Source organism: Corvus moneduloides, chromosome 7 (assembly GCF_009650955.1).
Source record: "Corvus moneduloides isolate bCorMon1 chromosome 7, bCorMon1.pri, whole genome shotgun sequence".
NCBI classification, from domain to species: Eukaryota; Metazoa; Chordata; class Aves; order Passeriformes; family Corvidae; genus Corvus; species Corvus moneduloides.
In genome coordinates, this window is record NC_045482.1 from 14,890,669 (window position 1) to 14,912,584 (window position 21,916).

Consider the following 21,916-nt stretch of genomic DNA (forward strand, 5'->3'; position numbering starts at 1 on the left):
TGAGATTTTGGTTGTCCTAACCTTCTTTTCTTCCATCAACTTGACTAATGAAGCGTGTCTAAGTACTTCCTGAACAGAATTATGGAACTGCAGTAAAACATACATTAGGGAAGCTAATGGGTAAGTGTAAATAGCTGGTGTTGAGGCCAGAGTGTGATGAACAATATTGTCTCTGTGTGATTGTGGCTGAATCTGGTTTTTTGAACCACTCTGTGAGGAAAAGATTTATAGAAATCTGCTGCCATAAAGAGGCTACTTGCAGCAATGTCTGTAGTTGCCTGGAGCATGGCATGGAGACCTTCAGAGTGCCTGATTAGCCTGTAGAGGAAACCTTGTGAATAATGCAAATACTTTTGAGTACAGATTTATATTTTTTTAGTAAACAGATAGTAAGGGTTTTTTTAATTAACAGCTGAGGGATGAATTATACAAGTGTTGTGGAAGTTATATTTTCCATTCATTTGGAATGGAATATCTGGGTCCACAGCCCATATGTGGGCCCTAAGGACTGCTATAAAATAGTTTTTTGCTAAGTAAAAATAGTCTTCTATAGAGCACTTTCTGAGGTCGCACGTAAGTTCCTTGTCACTTAATGGGAGAGGGAGTCTTCCTCAACTGGTCCAGTATATCTGCTTTGAAGCTGTACCCTGCAAAGGCTGAAAATCCTTAATCAGACTGTGCAAAGTGAACATCTAGTAAAGAATAGAAAATATTGCACTACATCCCCCTTCCACTTGAAATTCTTTTCAGATCAACCAAGTTTGACTAAGCTCGTAAGTGAATTACCGGAGCCCTTGAACTTCAGATGATTAGTCCCATCCTGTCTGGATCTCAGGCTGCCTTCTCTGACTCCATGCTTGATGAAAAATCTTTAGGCTGCTTTGGGCATATGTGTGAAGCAGTGTTTTATTCATATGTTAGTAGGACCATATACTGAGAGAAGAGATGTCAGAGATAAATCACTGCCAGGTGAAAGAAGTGCTATCATTGTTCCTAGCTAGATAATTTATGACAAGTCACAAATTGCTGAATGCATTGAGAGGTCACATGTATGAGGACTGTGCCGTGGTAGTAAACAGGCTGGCTGTTAGTGTAGATCTTCAAACACGCTTCCTGAGCTGACTATGACAAACAGAGCTTGTGCTGTTAAAGGAACCATCTGCATTCTTGTCAATGGGCTCTGCAAACACCAGATACTGTTCCCAGTTTAGTTCTCAGGCTCAGGAGAAGTTGTCTCTATAAAATGTAGTACTACATATGCACAAGGAATACAGAAAGGAACTAGCAACGTTCCAAATAATTTCCCGAGGATGATCTGAACTCACTCCAGCCTCTCACGTTTTCAGGAAAAGATTACTCATGTAGCACAAGTTGGGAGGCCGTTCATCAGGAGCAAGGGCTCCCTTAGCAAGGGCTGGAGAAGATGGTCTGACTCCTGTGCCAGACAGTCCAGAGGAAAAGACTAATCCTCACTGACAGTGTTGTTGACAGGGAAGCTTTCCTGGAGATGCTGGAGCTACCTCTCCCTGAAAAGATAGTTGCTGTTAAGACTTGATTCAGAGCAAGCAGCTTGTGCAAGGAACAGCGTGCTTTGTTTTTGGAAAGGCCTGTGTTAGTAAGGAAAGAGTTTATCTACCTAGGCAGCTGTTTGAAAGCTTCCTTCTCAGAAGGCTCAGTAAATAGGATGGCTCCACTTTGCTAAAAAGGCCATGTCTTGTATAATTGATGCAGAGGAGCTCAGTACTCTATAGCCTAAGGGTCTTCAACCTTTCACCACTGGAGAATTAGAGGAATGTTTCTCAGGCCTTTCAGGGGATGCTGTTAACAGGGAATTACCATAATGATCAAACATCTGGGATTCTAATTTGAAAGTCTTGATGTTTAATTAATATTCCAAGCCCCAATCACCAGATAATCTTTGTTCAACTCAACACAGTGATAAAGATACTATTCCATCCTGTGCTTTTTTCAACACATACTGTTGATGGCTGCTGCTGTTTGCAATTATTGTAGATGTAGCAAATGGACAGTAAATGTGCTCAGATGTATCTGAGAGGTTCTTTCATTAGAGAAGATGTGTTCTAAGTGGATTTTAAGATCTGAAAGTTATCGACCTACTGAGAAAGCTATAAGAAACACAGAATTTGTGAAGAAACATTTAACTATAATGTAAGATCCTTCACCATGCACTTAGAACGTAATTGTAACACAATTATTTAATATTTAAAAATTACAATGTTTATTCCTTTATTCACGCTTAGTTTGTTCTATAAAAATGTTCCAAAGATTTACTTATGAAGTTGATCTGTGCTTGGCAAGCTTAGGTACTCTTAACAGAATGTAAGGGTATGGACTAGTAATCATGCTTGCTGATTTACATGCTTTAATTTCTTCAGTAGAGATCATTGTAAATAAAGTTACAGGGATAAAAAAATATCATTATTTTCTGTTTATAGTGAACAGAAAGAGGCACAGGCAGCTCAGGACACTCAGCTGAGATCATATAACAACATAGGGGCATGCAGAACAACACACCAAAAAGTCCATCTGCCAACCAAACGGACCCGTCTTCAGGATAATACAACAACAGTTGTATTACAAACTTACTGTTTTCATTTTATGCTTTTGAAACTCTTCTAAAGAATTAAGTGTTACAGAATGTGACCCAAGTTTGCATTATCTCTATGGAAAGACATCAGTGATGAATATGTCCTCAACACTTTTGGCAGTGCACTGGGCTGCATGGCTCAAAAGTGTATGCCTGGGATGACTGACCTCATCAAGGTGGGATGAAAAAGATGTGAGGCTGAATGAGTCTCTCACACTGGCCTCTGCTTAATTTTGATGATAAAAATGTGACAAAATAACAACTATTGCATCTATGGAGTAGAGACCAGCATTTTTTTCCCCCCACAGGCAGCAATTCTGAATAACAAATGTCTCCTCTGAAAGACCTGTGCATGGTACCTGCAGGCCCCCCTCGGGCACTTTCAGTTCTGCATACTTCCAGTCACAATAACCACAGGGTTCAGTTCCATTTTGTCTGAAAGATTTTCTCTGCAGACTCACTAACAAGAGGAGAGTAGCAGCTGCTGAAATGTGAAAATCTGAAAGTGATGATCTGATAGCATGTTAATGTGACTTAGCAGCCGCTAGGAAGGGCGGGCAGTGGGAGGATGTGTGTGACAGTGACAGAAACTGACTGACAGTTTGGCACATGAAATCTACCCTAATGGACGGTTTTAATCTGTTGGAAAAAAATCAATTCAGGAGGCTAAAGAAGTCCCATCTAGTATCGGTGACAGTGATTTTAATTGCGGTGTTAAAATGCTTAGGTCATAAGCAGTTTTTGAGCTAATTCAGAAATGTGTTAAGTGGGAAAAGGAGAATTTTTCAGCATGGTCTGAGTAAGTGCAAGGAGTGGGTTGAGCTAAGAGTAGGAAGGAATGTTTGATATTGGCAATACCTGGTAAATCACAGACTAAGGAATGATAACTGACCTAATAGTGGAATCTGTTTTATATCTCCCTGGAGTACACATCAGAGAGCTGGCCCATCTCTGCACGACAGTCTACATCACTTAAATCACCTTTTCCCTCTAGTAGGCTCACCACATCATGTCCTTCCCATTCCCTGTCCCAAAAGTTCTAGCACTCAAGCCCCTGAGATTACAAATAAACAGCAAAAGAGAAGTAAAAGGGAGAAGTAGCAACCCTAGGAAACCATAAACTCACACATTATTTTTAACCAAATCCTTTAGTGTAAAGTTTTGATTTAATTAGCTAATTTAGTATTTGCTAATTTTTCTAGATAACATAATGCTATAATATTAAGTGCCACTGGATTACGTGGTTTGCAGTGGTTTTATATACTCCTATAACTGTGATGAAATTTGTGTGAGGAGTTGAAAGTGGAAAGAATCAGTATCTAAATAGCTCAGTGGGTTACTGCAATATTTTCTTGAATTTGAAAATGGCAGATTAGTTGGGGGTAATCATGGCTGTTTGGGAGCTTTTGGACATGTCTTTAAACTTATTTGGTAGTTCCAGAAGCACCAGGATCAGTCCTCTTGTTCTCTGCAAAATTTTGATGCTTTGTCCTGGTCTTTCTGTTTTCTCTTTAAAATGGCTGATGTGAGAACATGTCTTCTAGAAAGGTGTGTTTCCTTCCCATGTTGTCCTGGTTTCGGTCTTTTGTCACTGTTTTCTGTAAATTTTGTTTTTCAGTAAAAAAAAAAAAAAGTAGACAAACCTAGAAATCAAAGTTTGTCATAGTATACACAGAGATTCCATAACATCCAGCAGCATTCTTCATTACAGAGTCCTCAAATAATTTAATTCTGAAGTGAAGATGAACAGCTTTCCTCTCTAACTCAGCTTAAAACTTTCACGTCAACATGTCTGTCTGTAAGGGTAAAGAATTGTAGCTTTTTGTCAATGCAGCCAATGAAAATTGCAATGTGATTCAGCAGATATTTGTTTTACTGGGGTTCACAGTCACTGCCATCAGTTGGTTGGAGATGTCCTGCTTGCATATGGCTTTTGTGTTTTTCCTCTCCATTCCTGTTAGGTCAAGACATGCTCAAGTGATGCAGTTGCTGTAAACAGGAAGGTAATTCATAAGCCCTGTACTGTGCAGGTCATAGCAGCTGAACGCTCTTTTTTGTACCACAGAAAGGTGAGGAAAAGAAAGTTGATGGACAAATGCAAAAGAGAAAATTCCAAAATGTAGCAAAGCTTCCTCACCACTTGGATCACGTCCTGAAACTGTTGCTGCATACATAGGCAGTAACAAACAGGGCTGGTGGGAAGCAGCAGTGCTGTAGTTGATAATACAGACCCTCCAGGGCTTCTGTGGTACATTGGGGGCACCACAGAGTCCTACAGCACGGGACTAGAGATTGAGTCTTGTGACAGTTTTAGTGTTCCATGGACACTTCATTGGACTGAAAGGGATTCAGGGCTCCCACTCACTCCAGCAAACAATAAAAAATAAAGAACTTAAAGAATTCAATTAAATTTTCTGACACTTCAGTGAAAAACAAAACAGAAAACCCATGTGACTTAATGAAAAAAGAGTATAATCTGATGAAGAGAGGAAAGAAGTTGCTTTCACTAGTTAACACATTTTCTGCAAATGCAAAATTACTGAGTACCAGAATTTTTCAGCGATTCTGAAATTTGGCTATTGTCTTATGAGTCCTGCCAGTTTTAACAAAAAAATATTGCATTACAGTTATTTTGCCAACAGCTCAGCCTGAACACAAGGGAAGAAAGACACCACTTCTATCATGTTTATGTGTCATATGCCATTGTTCCTTCTCATAAAGGACTGTGCTTTAAGGCAGGATTTCAGAAAGGGCACAGAAAAGCAGAAGAGAGGGATAAACTTGAGTCACCCCAAACAGACCAGTTAGGTGAAGCCATTTATTTTACAGAGGAATTCACACAAATTTTGCTGAATAACACTTGGATTCTTGTAAAGAAAACAAACCCAACAGCTGAAAAATACATAACCAGGCCTGGCTCCTGTCACTTTTGCCAAGTTAAAGCAGAGAGAGCAAAACCAGTAGCAACAACAACACATACCCTGAGTTCACTGCACTGCACAATGTACTCCTGCCTGCCTTTATCTGAATGGCTGTGATAAACCCTGAGCTCTTCAGTGCCTAACTGACACACCCCAAATCCCCCAAAATTTTCTGAGGGCCAAGATGGGTGGTTGTTTAATCTCTTTACCTTACTAATCTATTTATTGTTATTGAATATTGACAATGTTGCAAATGCCAGATTACCTTGTTCATTTAACACACTCTATTTCCATCTCTGGCTGGTCATGGTAACGTGCCCATAGGGAGGGGGAGCTTGCTCTTCCCAGAAATGCAGTCCAGGGTGAGGGGCAGCAGCCTGGTCCACTGCCCTCAGAGGGTCCTGGCATTTCATGGCTGGCTGGAGGCAGAGACTGCCACAGTGTTTATTACAATTCTTCCTGCACAGCAGTGGGGGTCAGACATTATGCCAGCTCCATTTCTCTTACACTAGCAGGATTAATTTAGCTGTGCCATGCTTGAATTCTACTTAATTGGTCACTGTCCCAGTCTCAGCCTTATTTAGACTGCTAGATAATTCTGTTTCATCAGAATGATAGGACAGCAGAAATTATAGAAAATTCCAAGTATTATACGCAATACAAAAGTCCTATATAATATAGAGTGCAATTATTAGGTGTTTAGAGCAGAAATATGTATTTTTCCAGGACATTTAGCATATTCCACAAGTGGCTGACTGTAAGAATCCAGTGTTTTTCGTCTTTCTGAAAGATGAAAAAGGGGTTAAAGCTGAGTGGAGCAGAGCAAGTGAGAACATAGAGTCAGATGTCCATCAGGTGAGAGACTTCATACTAAGAAAAGAGAGGGAGAAGCTTAATGGCAGTTGTGACATCATCATAGAGGATTTTGTACTTGAGGCTTCTCAGTCTCAGTCACTCCTACCAGCCACTCGTGGTACTCCTGTAGTCTCACACCAGTTTAAATGCAAAAGGCATAACTTTTAACTGGTATGTTATCAAGTGTATCCTGGTACAGAGATACTCCATTTCAGAGCTCCATCCATCAGTTAGTCCCGAGTTAGAGTTTGGCTCTGGTTTAGGTATTCTTAAACAGACATGTTTGAGATCATCTCAAGGGCAGTCATAGAAATTAGAGACCATTGTGACATAAGTCAAGAACAATCCAGCGGAGTTGTTACGATTAAACTCTTAATCTTCATTTGCCAGTTAAGTTTGCTAAGGAGTGAATGAGAACAATTTTAAGTTTGGATATTCAGGCTTTATGAACTGAAAAGACAGTAGTGGATTTTGCACATATGAACATTCTGAGCTTTCTAATATGAGAATAAAATGGTCAGTCATCCAGTTACACCAAGACACACCTGAGTTCTGGCTAGAATAGTCCTAAAACAACATTCAGCGAGAAAAATACTCTCTTCTTGCTAGCATTTTGGTGAAAAAGTATCACCAGTGTGAGCTATATTAATATTACAGTTTTATGTGTGCTTATAATTCAGCTTTTCTTGTTTTAACTTACTGATGCATCTGAGCAGCATGTGAAATATTTTATCTTTGAATTTCCTTGGGTTTTTTTATAAAGCTAAGGAGAAATGCTGCAGTTCTGCCATTTGGAGGCGAATATGGCACATAAATAACTTTCTTAGGGAAAAAAGCCTTATGTAGGTAGGTTGTGTCATGAGTGACAGGTGCTTTAAATAACGTCTCTAGATTGAACATAACTTGCATCAAGTTCCATGTACATATTTCTCAATGGTTTTAGCCCAACCTCTTCTTTGTAAGAGCTGCATTAAAGTCTGTAGAAAAAGACTACTTGTCCAAGTTTCAGAAGATTTAGAATCCAAACCAAGGAAAAAATGGTTTAACAGTTTAGAAAGTGCTCAAATTTTAGTGTTCTTGATTTTTAAAAAAGTATACTAGAAAGTATAAATGACAGAAGAAGGAAATTATTTGACTATTCCATGCTTCTGCACATCACTTGAGGTTTGAAGGTCTTCCCTTCCATCCCATTCCACAGACCAAATTGTACTTCAGGGGGAACTTTTCTCTGTATTTAGAAAAGTAAGGTGGTGCCAAATGCTGACAGCAATAAAAATGTGCTTACATTCTGGGTTATCTTTCAGTTGTCATGTGCAATCACTTGTGGCCTGGATTTGGACTGGTCACTCACAATCAGAGTTTCCGGGAGATGCCAGTTGAACTCAATAAGTACCTCAATGCTTGGTTTCCTTCCTTAATAATTTCTAACATCCAAAGTTGAAATTTTATGCAATATCATGTAGCTGTTTTATGCCCATGTTGTTCAAACTGCAATGCTTTCACTTTTTAAATTAACAGTATTTGGTATCTTCTATACTAGTGTACAGATTCTAAAATCTACATTTATGAAATACAGATTATAATAGCAAGACAAATAGGCCCTCCATGAAGACGGCACATTTATTTTTTGTTGGACTCTTCACCTGCCATCACAAGTTTTCCATTCTCTGTTTCTTTTTCATCTAGTTATTCCTGGTGACACCTCTCTGTGCTGTTCTGTTCTTTCTCCTTTACTCTGGGCCATTTCATTTGTACTGTTCTCCAAGTCTCTGCACTAGACCAAGGAGTAGAGCCTTTCATAAACATTATTTTTCCAGTTGCTGCTGCCCCTGAAGCACAGTTTCCCTCATATCTGTTCCTTCCTGTTCTGTATGTGCCATTAGCCATAATGGCAGCAGTACTGGACAGCACATGCATAACCCCCTATAGTTTGTTCCAACTTGTGTGAGCTGATGGTTTGGACTTTTCCAGGCTGATAGGCCAATTTCCTTCAGGGCTTCCCCTCAATTCTGATGTCTGCCCCATCCCCAGTGAGGCATTGCTCTCCATGCCCTCTCTCTCTCGCAGACCTGATGGGCTCTGCCCTTCCTAGTCCTGTGGTGGTAAACAGCACTGCAGACGGACATGCCTGCAGCAAGGGGTCCTCCTGCTCCCATCCTTCAGGTTACTGTTGTCTGATGATGCTCCTTGCTCTGTATTATGGCCAAAAAAGAGGTATGTATTAGACATCAACCAGAAAGAGGACTGCTACAGTTCAGCTGCAGTAGTGCAAAGTGCAGTCGGGAGAGAATCTGACCCATATTAACACAGTGGGCATGACCTCATGCAGAAAGTGATGTTCACAGTGGTCCCATGTGCAGCTCAATTTGTCACTACTCTGAAATCAAAAAATTGTGGCATATCCTTCTTATCTAATTCACCTATTTTGTTCCCTCTTTGTAGAAGAACTTGTGAAAAATGTTGGTGAACAGGAAAAAGACCAAAGCAGAAATTCCACAGATGCACAGTTACAGGAAGAGGCAACAAGGATACAAAATGAGAGTAGTCAGGGAAGTGATGGTACATCCTGTCCTCCCAGATCCATCGTTCTACAAGTAGTCTCTTTCGACACTCCTCTGAGTGATGAATCCAGCTCAGAAAAATGCACTAACTCTGATCCGAACCAGAAAGATCTCAGCGATGCCCAGCAAGAGACACAGAATACAGACCCACTGAATGGTAATGCTTCATCACAGAGCACCAGCCAATCTAATGAAGCTGTCCAGGGTGAAGCTGCAGCAGTGTCTGGTATCTCCCTGTCAAATATCAACAGCAATGTAAAATATTGAAATAAACTGTTGTATAAACCACCAGCACAGGACAGTTTCTTCAGGCCTGTGTAAAAGTGGTAGTGTCCTAAAACATCAAATAGAAGCATATAATCAAATATCAACTTCCTGATATCAGCTATTTGGTATCTACTAGAAAATTCTTTAGAGAATATATTTTAGTTGAACTTGAAGAATGATTCCAGAATAATTCAAAGATATGTATTTACAATTAAATAGCTGTTTGTTACTGGAGAATAAGGTAAACTTTCAAAACAGAACTATCTAGCACTTTCTTTTTAAATAAGTAATTACGCTATTAATATTTATTCCCCTTAGTTTGGGCACCTAATATGATTGTTATTTTGTAAACCACATCCTTTGTACCAAAGGTCGTGTGAATTTAAGAGTTAAGTTCAAGTAGATGGAATTTGCCAACTGTAGAAGTCATGGGACTGTGTCATTCTCTTAATCAGGAAGATCAGTCTCTCGACTGTAGCTGCAAGACAAGTGGAGAAGCCAGAAAATCTCTAAAATGTCAGAATATGTTTTTGGAGTGTAAGTATTTTATCACAAGATGACCATGTCTAGTATCTGGTGATTGCAACACAGTATCAAGGGCAACATGCCCAAGCAATGAGGAATAGATGTTACCAAGGGAAGAGAAAGACGCTGTGCATCTTCGTTTTATTTTCTGAGTTTGCTTATAGTTAGAATAATCTTTGAGGCATGAGGGTAATAAGAATAATCAAGGCATATAATGACACTTCTTTTCCTCGCTTTTACTTAAAATGCGAAACTCATTAATGCTTTAATGACAGCAAGCCTTGCAATACTGTGCCAGAAGTATGGCATTGTCTGAGCAGCAACCTTGAAGTGCTTATAATGCTTAGCTTAGACATGAGTATATGACTTGGCATATTTCTCAAAAAGCCTTTTTATGGAGAACTCCCACTTACTCTAGATTTCCGCATTCCGCGGCTCCATGCTTTTATTGTTGACAGGTTTTTTTCCATCAGAAATAACAGATGGTTAATTTAGGGCCCTAAATCAAAATATTTACACTAAAACTATTTTCACAGCATTTGAAGTTGTCTAATAACTGACATTTTATCTTTTGACATGTATTTTTTACACCAGGTTCGTATTAAAGCTTGACTTACAATTAAAGTGCCTTAGAGAAGTTCCCCATCTCCTGGATGAGGAATGCAGTAGGAAAAGCTGAACCTTTCACCTTTCAGACTCTGCAGAAGGCAGTTGTGGTGTAGCTGTACTTGTGGGTCTTTAGATGGCTGACCAACAAAAATGATGTTTGAGAGGTCAGATACAACTCAGCAGGCAGTTAGTTCACTCTGTTGCCTTGTCAGTCTTTACATTCCACCTTTCCAATGAGAACAGAGATTTCTTATCTTAGAAAATGCTAATCTCATTTGTTTTCTGAGGCAGGAAATTTTCTAGAGAATGCATTGTACTTTAAAACTTCAAACTGCAAAATTTATGAAATGGGTAAGAAGCTATTAAATTTTTAACAGTGTATTTGCACCTCTGTTGATATCCAGGGGATCCAGACAGGACTCTTTTAACCAAATTAAGACATTTTCAATGGAATGCTGCTTCAAGGAAGCAGAAGGTAGCAAGCACATGACCTTACATTTTTCCCCTGTTTCACATCTTAAACTTGAGTACTCTAAGAGACACCATACCTCAATCAGGACATTATCTCTACTTCTGTAGTTTCTGTACTGAGGATGGGGGGTAAAAGGCTAAGGTGATGTCCAGAGTGCTTGCTGGCTCCTGGGGTGGAGAAGTGAGCACCTGCAGGTGCTAGGGCTAGGAGGGTAAGATAGAAAGGAAGAAGAAAAGCAACATGGTTATTCAGGTTGGAATTTCATGTTAGCTGTCATTGTTCTGTGTTTTATGAAAAGCAGAAAATCCAGTTAAGTTTTCTGTGAGTGATGCAGTTATAACAGTTGTGAACACAGGAAGACGATGTGTGTGCATTCCTGGGAACTGTCAATGAATGTTTGGATGTGCTATGATGAGGGGGTTCCCCATTTAAAAATAATTTAAAAGGGGCCATTTTCCACTCATTGTATCGCATCTCTTTCTAGGTGTAGTTCTTGTAGACCATCACATTTTAGTGACAGGAATAGCTCTGCCCTGGGTTGTGGTTGGTGCAAAGGGAGGACTGGAGAGTCCCTGTCACAACCACTGCAGTTGAGACTGAATGTTGTTTTTCCACACAATACCTTTTTTTCCTTTCCATCATCTCACTTTCGTTTAATTGAATGGTACAAGATTAAATGAAACTATTATAAGGTGATTTTTTTCAAGCGATGATTTTCCTTTTCTCCTGAGTGATTTATTAATTAGAACATTAATTTAAAAAACTGCTTATGTTTAATTAAACAACTCCACATTTAAATGATTTATAAATGTTAATTGGCAAACTTAACTTCTCACTCGTAATGATAGCCACATTAATCCTAAATATCAAAATGCAAGGGAGATAATAAATCCGTGATAAAACAGATTGCCAGTAGCTTCACTCTATATGACAGGAGAGGACTGCCCAGTCCCATCGCGTGTGCAGCACATTCAACGTCACCGGCAGTCAGTAAGTGAGAGCCTCTGGAGGATAACCAGGTTAAGCAGCAGTGGGCAGATCCACAACAACAACATGCCAGCTTGATTTATGGTGGTGCAGGTGGCATCAGGGGATCGTCTGTGCCATGCAAATGCTTGGTGACCGCCCAGTGCTGCGGTGGCCCCGTGGAGCTCAGCGAGTGTGGAGCCCTCTGCACCCGAGCAGAGCGGGAGCAGATTGCTGTTCTGCTGCTTCCTTAATGCTCCCTGGGTAAACCAGGATTCAGGGACTTAGGGAAGGCATCCATGTTCATGCATGGAATAAGGATGGAGAGAAAGTTAGACTAAAAAAGGAAATAATGTGTTTATAAAAAAGGTAAGGTTTATAAGATAACAGCCATTCGCAACCACATTTTTTATCACGTAAAAAATCTGATGCACAGAGAAGAAGAAAGCTATATATGTCTTAGAAGTTAGTGTTTAGTGTTTTGAAATTTATACCACAATGTAAGAAAGAAATTAAGCTGTTAGAGACTGCCCAGAGGAGGGCACAGGATGGTGAAGGGTTTGGAGCGGAAGGTGCATGAGGAGCAGCTGAAGTCACTTGGTCTGTTCAGCCTGGAGAAGAGGAGACTGAGGGGAGACCTCACTGCAGTCACAACTTCCTTGTGAGGGGAAGAGGAGGGGCAAGCACTGATCTCTTCTCTATGGTGACCAGTGGTAGGATCCGAGGGCTGAAGTTGTGCTGGGGACGTTTAGGTTGGATATTAGCAAAAGGATCTTCTCCCAGAGGATGGTTGGGCACCGGAACAGGCTGCCCAGGGCAGTGGTCAGAGCACCAAGCCTGACAGAGTTCAAGAAGCATTTGGATGAGGCTTTCAGGTACATGATGTGATTCTTGGGGATGATGCTGGGCAGGGCCGGGAGCTGGACTCGTTGATCCTTTCAACTCAGCATATTCCATAACTCTGTGAATTGTTTAGTTTTAAGCAAACCACAAACTCAAATGTCAAGTATAAAATTTAATTTAAATACTTAATTTAAATATTTAGATAAATAGCTTTTACTTTCATACACCTTCCCACCCCCTTTTTTGTTTTTTTGGATAATAATGCTAATAAAGTTTTGCTAAACCCCTCCAAAAAGAGCCACAGGCTGAAAGATCTGTAGACATCCTTGTTCTAATTAATGTTATTCCGATTTTGAGGCTTTAAAAGCCTTTGAAGTATTGGTTGACTGTATTCCACCTACATTAAATTTATGCAAAATAAGGGATCATGTAGGATGCTGCTTGGGGAATATGACCGATCTGCTTGTGGCTGCATTACAGAGTGGGCAGCACACACTGCCACAATTTAAGGTAGTGAAGCAGGAAGAAGGGTGAAATCAGTAGCAATTCTTACTTGTTTACAATGAAGCCATGGTAGATTCATAGGTATTAATTTTCTTCTTTTCTCATGTTTGTTCTCTTGAGTTTTCTTTCCTCTCTTCCTGTTCTCTTTTCTAAACTGTCCATCATCCATTCAACTTGCCATCATCTTCCAATTTTCCTTTCAGATCACGCATCATCTGCTTTCTCTTTCAGCTACTTCTACCTTTGTTTTTTGGCTTTCAAAAATATTCCCCTCTCTATTTTTATAACTTTTATGCTTCTCCCAGGTAATCCTTCCCACTTTTGAGACTACTATGCTTTTCCTTTTTGACATTTTCTGTTCAGCGTTCTTACTGGTGGATCAACTGGATAAAACTGAGAAGTTACTATATGTAGTTAGTAAATAACAGCGTGACTTTGCTACATTCTACCCTGCCTACCATCTCAGTGTATAATTTCCTCAGCTGTACTCATTCAAAGCAACTGAAGGAATGGTTTAAGTAACAGCTTGATTCTATGATTGTCGATTTGAGATTCATGTTGTATCACTTAGTTTGAAAGCTGCTTGTGTTACTCCATGTCATTGCTCCTATCTGATTGAATTAATTGAATTCTTAGAACCTGACACTGGCATCTTTCATTATCTGGGAGAAACTTACTCTGATTTGAAAGCCTACGGAAAAGGGGATTTAAACAGCACTTTTCCACAGAGGGTGAATTTTGACTTTCACTAAACTGGAAGAAAAAAATGAACCAAAACCAAACCCCCTTGTAAAAGTCTTCATAGTTTTGTTTCGTGCTGTGATCTATTGCTTTCATCCTATCTTTTGCCCTGTGGATAAACCATAATGATTATTTAATTTGAGCTGATGCTTATTCTGGTGAGAAAGCAATTAAAGAAAGCAGTGACTGAAACCTCATTTTAACCTTAAAACATCTTGAGGAACTAGATTCTGTCTGTCTATGGCTGTGCAGATTCTCTTGATTTGGTTAACTTCCTCATTCAGGTTCCCAACCACATTTTTTTATCTTCCAGGTGAGCCTAAATACTGTAAGACATCAGAAGATATTGTAAAAGCCACGGAGCAGACAGAAGCACTGGTACAGAACTAGATTTGCTATTTTTAAAAAGCTTCTGACATTTCAGGCAGGACAGGTAATTTGGTAATTTCTTTCTTCCAATGGGGAGTGTTTTATACCATAAAGGGTGACTTAGTGCTATTCTTAACCTCTTTGTTCCATCCCAGTTGTGCTTATATTAGAAAATTTTGCAATAGGGACACGGTATACCCCACTTTCAATGTCATCTTAAAAAAATTCAATATAAAGAAGGGAAACACAGTACTTTTAAATATCTGAATCCTTAGTGTCAGACTAAATTATCATGCTATAAATCATCCTCAATTCAGGTATATGAAATATTGGAAGTAGTAGTAGTATCAGAAATCTTTTGTTTATGAATTTTCATTTGACCTCTATTGCAGGAGAGAAGAACTCTAGCTGTTCCTACCTCGTGATCTCAGAGGCTGTTATCTGTCAACTTGTTCTTGGATCATCCTATTTCTGTGGAGAGTGATTGAACAAAATGTTCAAAAATGTAAAATGTAAAAACCCTGAGCTGGTAACTCAAGGCACTTAAAAACTCGCAAGATTTCAGTTGTTTTTGTGTTGCTATTTCCTCTTCTATTCTGCTTTTCCTAAACTAGCCAAAATAATTTCTTCAGCCAAAGTTGGACCTTGCTTTGTTGCATCACTGGTACCAGACATTTCCAGTTAATCACGAGATGTGTGCAAACATGATGTTTGTCATCTGCCTGGGATTGCTGTTACATGTCACTGCTGCTGGCATCCAATGAAAATGGAAAATCAAAATGAAATGTGTTCCTAGATACTTGTTCATGCAATCATGCTGCATGCACCATAAAAGTCCTACTTGTTAGCTTCCTTAAAATATCTGGAAATAAATGTTTGTAGACTGTACAGGGAAGTTGTAGAGTTACACTGACCAGCCTGCACGAATGAAGATTCTTCCCCACTGCAGTGGCTGCCATATGGACAGAACTGGTGTTGAACAAATCAGTATTTGAAATATCTCTTTAAAATTAATTGAACAGCATCTGGTGTTAAAGATTAAAACATTCTGAATCCTGTAATATTTTGAAAAACATCAGCACTGGTGTCAGCCCTACCATGAAACTGGTGCTTATCATTTTGTAGGATGGAAGAGACAGCAACAGAAATACATGAAAAGTGTTTCACTTCAGCAAAATGCTGTGTTGCCTCTCAGACAGAATTGGAAGGTGACACTGAGGCCTTATGTCATGGTTTATCTCAAATGCAAAGGTGACAACATGCATCCTGCAAAATCTTTGCTAGAGTTTGTTTCTTTTTGAGGGGCAGCAAAAACAGAGCACACAGGCAGTTACCTCTGCAAGAAGCCTCAGAATGAGCCCTCCAGCCCAAACTGTGCCCGTAAAGAAACTCCATTTTCATCTCTTCTTCCCTCGAGCTGCACATGACCCCTCCTGACTTGTCTGGGTGTCCTACATGGCTGCAGCCAACCTCATTTCCCTCTGCTGGAACCTGCCAGGAAACTTCCAGGCTCCCCTTCAGGTTGTAGGCACTCAGGTGGCCGGGGTCACTGCACTCCCAGTTCCCCAGTTCTCCTGTTTGGACCCTGTGGTTATTACCTCACTGAACAAAAAGTCTTTCTAATCAGCCATGGTCTGCTCTGAAGGGGACTCATGGAGGCAGTGGCACTCCCCTCTGTGCCAAGCGTGGTTGAGACCTGTGTGCTGTTCATCTGCTGCTTCAGGGATCCAGCCAGTGCTCAGCAGGCATCAGGCTCCACCTCAATAAGGGCACGCTTTGTCCAACTGAAGAAGGAATCATAAAACATAAAACCTTCACTGAGGGACCCTTACATGTCCATACCTGTTGACTGTCTCTTTTCTGACAGCAGAGCAGTCAAAATTGAGCTGGGAACAGTGTAAGCTCTGAGCCCTGGGACAAGGGCATGCCAAAAGGTGGAATTCCTGTCTTTGAATATGTAAGCCATATATGTGCTATGCATAAGGAATGTGCATAGTTTTAACTTAAGAAATGTTTGTGCATATAGGATGTAAAAAATACATTTAAGTTGTTTTGTGTATCTGGTCCAAGGCTTGTATTTAGCATGGACAAACTTCTGTACAGTGCCGTTAACCAATGAAATGTTAACAGATGAAAGTGTATCATAGATGTTATAATGCAATCAATATTTTTTGCTAAGAGCTAAGAATTTATATATTCTCTGCTAGTGTTTGAGCAAATCATTAGTCGCCTGGACCACTCTGTGCACCTTTGCATCCTTTTTGGGAATGCTGGACTCTTTTTTTTCCTTTTTAATAAAATGTAAACCATCTTATGGCTTCTTATTGTCCTTATGACAAGAGAAGAAATTTAATGGTCATATCAGACTTTTTTTAAATTGTAAATTGCCACATGCTGTGGCAGTGGAAAATCTTTTTGATTAAGATCTGAGAAGTCAGAACCTTAGGTAAGTTGATCATCTATAGTTCCCACCAAATTTGAAAAGAACAAAAGACCACTACTATCTTTAAAAACTAGGCCAGTTATATATTTTTTACTGACTGTTTTTCAACATGGTAATTTATGACTCAATGAGACTGAAAGTCTGAAGCAATCAGAATTTAATCTTTATATTGTATTTTCAATTTCAGACTTTTACCATAGCTGAAGTTTTTTTCTGTGTCTCTATCCTGTTGAGATTTGTTACTCTGCAAAATTTTTCGCTTGGAAATACAAGCAGAAAATATAACAGATTCTGCAGAGAACTTGAAGCATCCTGTGGGGGGCTCAGTGTCCTGTTGATACAGTGAGCACCAAGATCTCCCACTAGAGAAGCTAGAAGGAGCTCCTGGTCTCACAGGAGGCACTCATTGCCTGCAGATCTTATTCATTAGTATAGAAGAGTGATTTTTCTATAAATAATCCTATTTGCTCATTTGTATTCAGTTTTTATCACTGTGGTAGATGTTACTGAAATACAAGAAGAGTCCTTAGTTTTTTGTTAATGCCAGCTGATTCTTTCTTCCTTCCTTTATCCTTAGCAAGATTTTGCCTGGACATGACCCAAAGTTTGGTGTGTTGTTTGGATGAGGAGAAATTTTCTTTGATGGAGAACACTGATAGCGGCAACATGTGTTAGATAAGGCTTTGAGCTGGGTGAAATTTGGGTTCATATGGCAGAAAGGCTTCTTGAGAACTTCTTGAACAGTAGTTTATCTCTGAAACCTGTAAAGCTGCGCTGCCAAAACACTGCATGGGGCCCTGAGAAATGGTGTTTGCATCTGCGTCTCTCCCACAGCATTCTGGGCATGTACCCTGCATCGAGCACACTGAGGAGCTGTAGCTATAAATGAGCCCTCAAGAGTTTTATTTTGTACTTTTATCTTGAGATATATGACAGATATATTATGTAATATTGTTATGGGTTATGATCTAGCCAGTATTTTTTTAATTTAATTTTCAAGAAGGCAATCTACAACTGTGTGTTTTTATTCTGCTGTATTTGTCCATATTTCCTATGATGATATTCCCAAATAAATTTGATTTGAGGGCAAGGATTGTGAAGCTCCTGAGTGTTAGTTACAAATTTGATTTCCTGGAGCATTTTTGCTCAATTGTGTATGATTGTCTTTGAGAAGTGACAGTGCATATATGGTTGTTTCCAACCCTTCCACCTGTTTGGGATGCCACATTTTCCACTACTGTCCCAGTTTGCCATACAAACTCACATCCTCATAGCACACTTGAAAACAATTTCTTTAAGTGAGTCTTGCCTTCTTAGCCTTTATGGCTAAAATAGCCCTCAGATGAAGGAAAACATAACCAATAAAACATTTTTTACACAAAAAATTTTCTTACTGTGGTTGAAATTGAAGGAGCCATGGGGACTGTACTTGTTAGCAACAATTCTTCAGGAAGGGTACGACTTTGAGAGATGCCTCCATGGCATGGTGTAAATTTTATAATCCAAGTTCAGTGTAAATGGAATTAAACAGGGCCCCTTTCTACTTGGATTGAAAATGAATGGAAAGACTCCCATAGATTCAAACATGTATCAAATCCTAACTAGGTACATGATGAAAATAAATCAAGACAACTACTTTATACCACATTCTTTGCAGTTCCTCTTTTCCAGGTGCTATATGAGCTACATGCACAAAGGATCTTCTACTTGTAGAGATGCCAGAAGTCAAACAAGCCACTACTGTAATGAAAATAATTTCAAATTAACGAATCAAGCTCACTAGTGGTAAGTGTCTAAAATGTGTCTTTTTCACAGACTATACAGCTATTGTATGAGAAAGAGGAACATGTATGACTAGCATTCCTCAGCAGCAGCTTAGAGATTTCTGTGTACAGCAGTTTAGCAGACAAAGGTTTGTCTGAGAGGGGAGTGCAACCCTTTTCAAAAATCGCATCCTTGAAAAACAGTATGGAAAAATGACTGGAAATTATTTTATTGCTATGAGTAGAAGCAACTGTCCTCTGTCAAACACTATGCAAACATTTAGGCTACTTCCCTGGAATAATTTTACTTTCCTGGTCATTTAAGTATTTAATGGGTTTCCAGAGACTCCTTTTCCATGTCCCAGGGCAAACGTTCAGAAGTTTTATCAAACTGTGAATGTCTAAGTTTTCCCCTGGGAACAAAGAAGCAAGTCATAACCACAGAGTTATAAATGGAAAAAATCTCATAAAAAAAGGGACTTTAACTGTTTTGGGCTGAACTTTCCTGCAAAATACTTTCTTTGTGCTTAGGCAAGTCCTTAGCTTATGACCTTTGTGTGGAGAATTGTTGGGGAACTTTACAGTAGCTGAGTTGGGACAGATAATAGCTTAACAAAATAAGCTATTCTGACAGATTACATAGGATATGAACTTTAGAGCTGTTGAGTTTTATGCATTTGCAACATCCTATATAGGTCATTATTACAAACCTGAAGTAACATAAAGTAGCTAAATAAGGTGGTCAAAATCAAAATGGTACAATCTTGGCTACAAGATGGAATAGTTAAGCAGAATAGAAGTTTCTTCACTTTTATTTGGACTGTAGTTATAAAGCCATCTCATCACCACATAGGACCTAATACTGATGCACCTACAAGCAAAACTCCTGAACCTGCAAAAAGGACTGTGGGACTTGTATCATAACACCATGAATAAACGTCAAGTTACATGAAAGTATCGGCTAATTGTATAAAGCCTGATACGATTATCTGAATAAAAATTCAATGAGCCAAAGGGCCAAATTCACCTGTGATGCATTTCCGTGAAAGCCAAGAGAGATGATGTCATTACACCAGAAATTAATTTGTTAATTGGATAGTAATTGGTTCTCTCTTGCTTTCTCTGTATTCAGCTGGCTTACAGATTTTTTTTTTCCCTGCAGTGCAGGGTACTCTGAGGGTCTAACGGCTCTGTAGAAAGCACGTGTTTAACTTCAGGCCATCTTGAATTCTTTTATTGAAATTGTGCTTCCTTTTCTCTGAGGCTGCTCAACTTTGAGAGAGAACTGTATTCTACTTACCAGTCAGAAATGAACATTCACCTTTATTGTTTGGGGTTCATCAGTAGTTCACAACTGGAATTAATGGCAGCATATTTGTGTCAAACTTTTTAATATAATGCATAATGCATCTTTATTTTAGAGTTCCCACCTAGGGAAGACCCCTATTCTGCTAGGCACAAGGTGGTTTGGGGTAGGGCAGAACTGTGACTGCAGCCAGAGTAGTTCTGGAGGACATGTGTGTGGTTTCAAGTAAATAGTAGATACAGAAGTATGACTACAGAGTTGATATTCCCAGTAAATTAGAGAATAAAAATGTCATGAGCAATTTAAATATTATTTATAGTTGACCTTCATGTCTGTTTTTAATATTCAATCTGCTGAGTGTTTAAAAAAGCAATTAAAAGTCCCATATAATGTTAAAACCCTTGATAAATGTAATAAACAAATGACATATTCAAAAGACAGAATCTATGTCCCATTAGGAGAGAAAAAGAAAGATGAGAGCAACATATGGCAGTATAATTAGAATGATTAGGGAAGCACATCAACAGAATTTATGCTGCAGGGAAAATGTAATAAGAAACCAACACACTTTCCTCACTGCCTTGAAAACTGCAAATATCGCTCTCTGAAAAGGAGAAGATGCAGAAAGGGTCCCTGGCATTTAAAGCTGTAACTTGTGTTCTTCTGTCATTATTAAAGATGCACACAGCCATCTGCAAACCATTTATTTTTTGCAGAGTTCACATTGTCCCATCGCTTTGATTAATAAGGAGCAATATTACACCTCAGCTGCTTTTCAGAAAGATGCTATTTTGGAAACCTAATTAATACTCATTCCACAGTTAGCTTGAGGTGTTCGTTAGTGCCAGATACTGAGTTCTTATTTGTTTCTCATTATGTGGAGAGTATTGCTTCTCAATGCCAGCGTTTTTGCTTTGCATTTTGGAATAACCTTTCGACACTCCTGCTTTCCACAGCCCTCCCTTCAGAAGAGCTAATAACACCTGTCATCATTATTTTCACATGCCTGTTAATATCTGTTGAAGACATTGTGGGCTATTTACATAGATAGACTATCCTGATGCACAGCAAATATTCCTGCCATTTTCTGAACAGTTGGGCTGAAGAGAAAAGCAAAATTTAGAAACTTGGCAATGCAATTAAAATCTCAGTTTACCACTAAGGGTCAGTATATACTAGCCAGAAGAATCATTGCAAACTTGAAAGTGTGTTTGGCCTAGCAGAAATAAAAAATAATTTTTCTGCCCTAAAACCCCCAGATTATTTAATAAACAAACCAGAAAATTGATAGCAGAATGTAGACACTGAACTTATATAAACTCCATCAGCCCACTCTGGTGAATCAAACTGCAGATTAGTAGCATCTTACCAAGCAGCCTGAGGTTCAATAGAGGGTGCACAAACATCTTGCTTGAGATTTGCTCAAAGTGCTTCTATCCTCACTGGAGGATAAAGGAGGGAATATGGCAAACAGACGGCATTTAGCATCCACTCCGTTGCCAAGTATAATGCTGTGCATGAAAAGGTTAAATGTAATTGCACATGTCAGGAATCAACAGAACAACTGAGGCTCTTTCTGGAGCTCACTCTTGAGCTGAGCTGCTATAGAAAAAAATAATAAAAAGAGTAAAAAAGAACATCTGTGGGCCTGGGCACTAACATGGATGCAATAGGAGAGGAAGAAAGGGGAGTTTGAGGCACAGCATGTTTTAAATATGCCCTTACATTGTCCCCCCAGGGCTAGTGGACAGACAATGCCTTATTTACTGTAGGAATAAGGTCCCCCATGAAAAAAACTTATCTCAAGAGAAAAGAAATGAGGAGGAGAGCCCTGCACTTGAGCAGGACATTTTGTTGCACAGTACCAGCTTTACAAAAGCTGACCTGCAGCCTGCAGGGACCCTCCCCAGCCTCCACAGCCTACCCAGGCCAGCTCTGGAGAGAGCCACCCAGTGCTTCACCTTCTGGAGTAAAAGAAATGGGTCTGTTTTAAAGAGTGAAACACCAGCCTGGCCCTTGATGTTAGAGGAAGTGCAGATGTGCTGGAAGTCCCTTCCTCACTGACTGCCTGGACCCTGGACACCATGGGAGGCCCTGGCCCAAGCACAGGCAACAGAACCTCTGCTGCAGCCCCGCCTCAAAGTCAGTGTTGGATGTAACACT

The 21,916-nt window shown here is 39.5% G+C and overlaps 1 protein-coding gene across 5 annotated transcripts in view; it reads left to right on the plus strand.

Annotated features, from left to right (window-relative positions):
* PDE1A (phosphodiesterase 1A) overlaps positions 1-19,464 on the plus strand; it is a 181,003-nt gene extending 161,539 nt beyond the window's left edge. For all 5 annotated transcript variants that reach the window (XM_032114162.1, XM_032114163.1, XM_032114161.1 and 2 more), the window contains 3 exons: positions 8,827-9,102; positions 14,186-14,305; positions 14,634-19,464. In XM_032114162.1, the coding sequence (XP_031970053.1) occupies positions 8,827-9,102; positions 14,186-14,262 (353 nt within the window). In that variant the 3' untranslated portion in view covers positions 14,263-14,305; positions 14,634-19,464. The remainder of the gene's footprint in view (positions 1-8,826; positions 9,103-14,185; positions 14,306-14,633) is intronic.
* Positions 19,465-21,916: the final 2,452 nt, after the last annotated feature.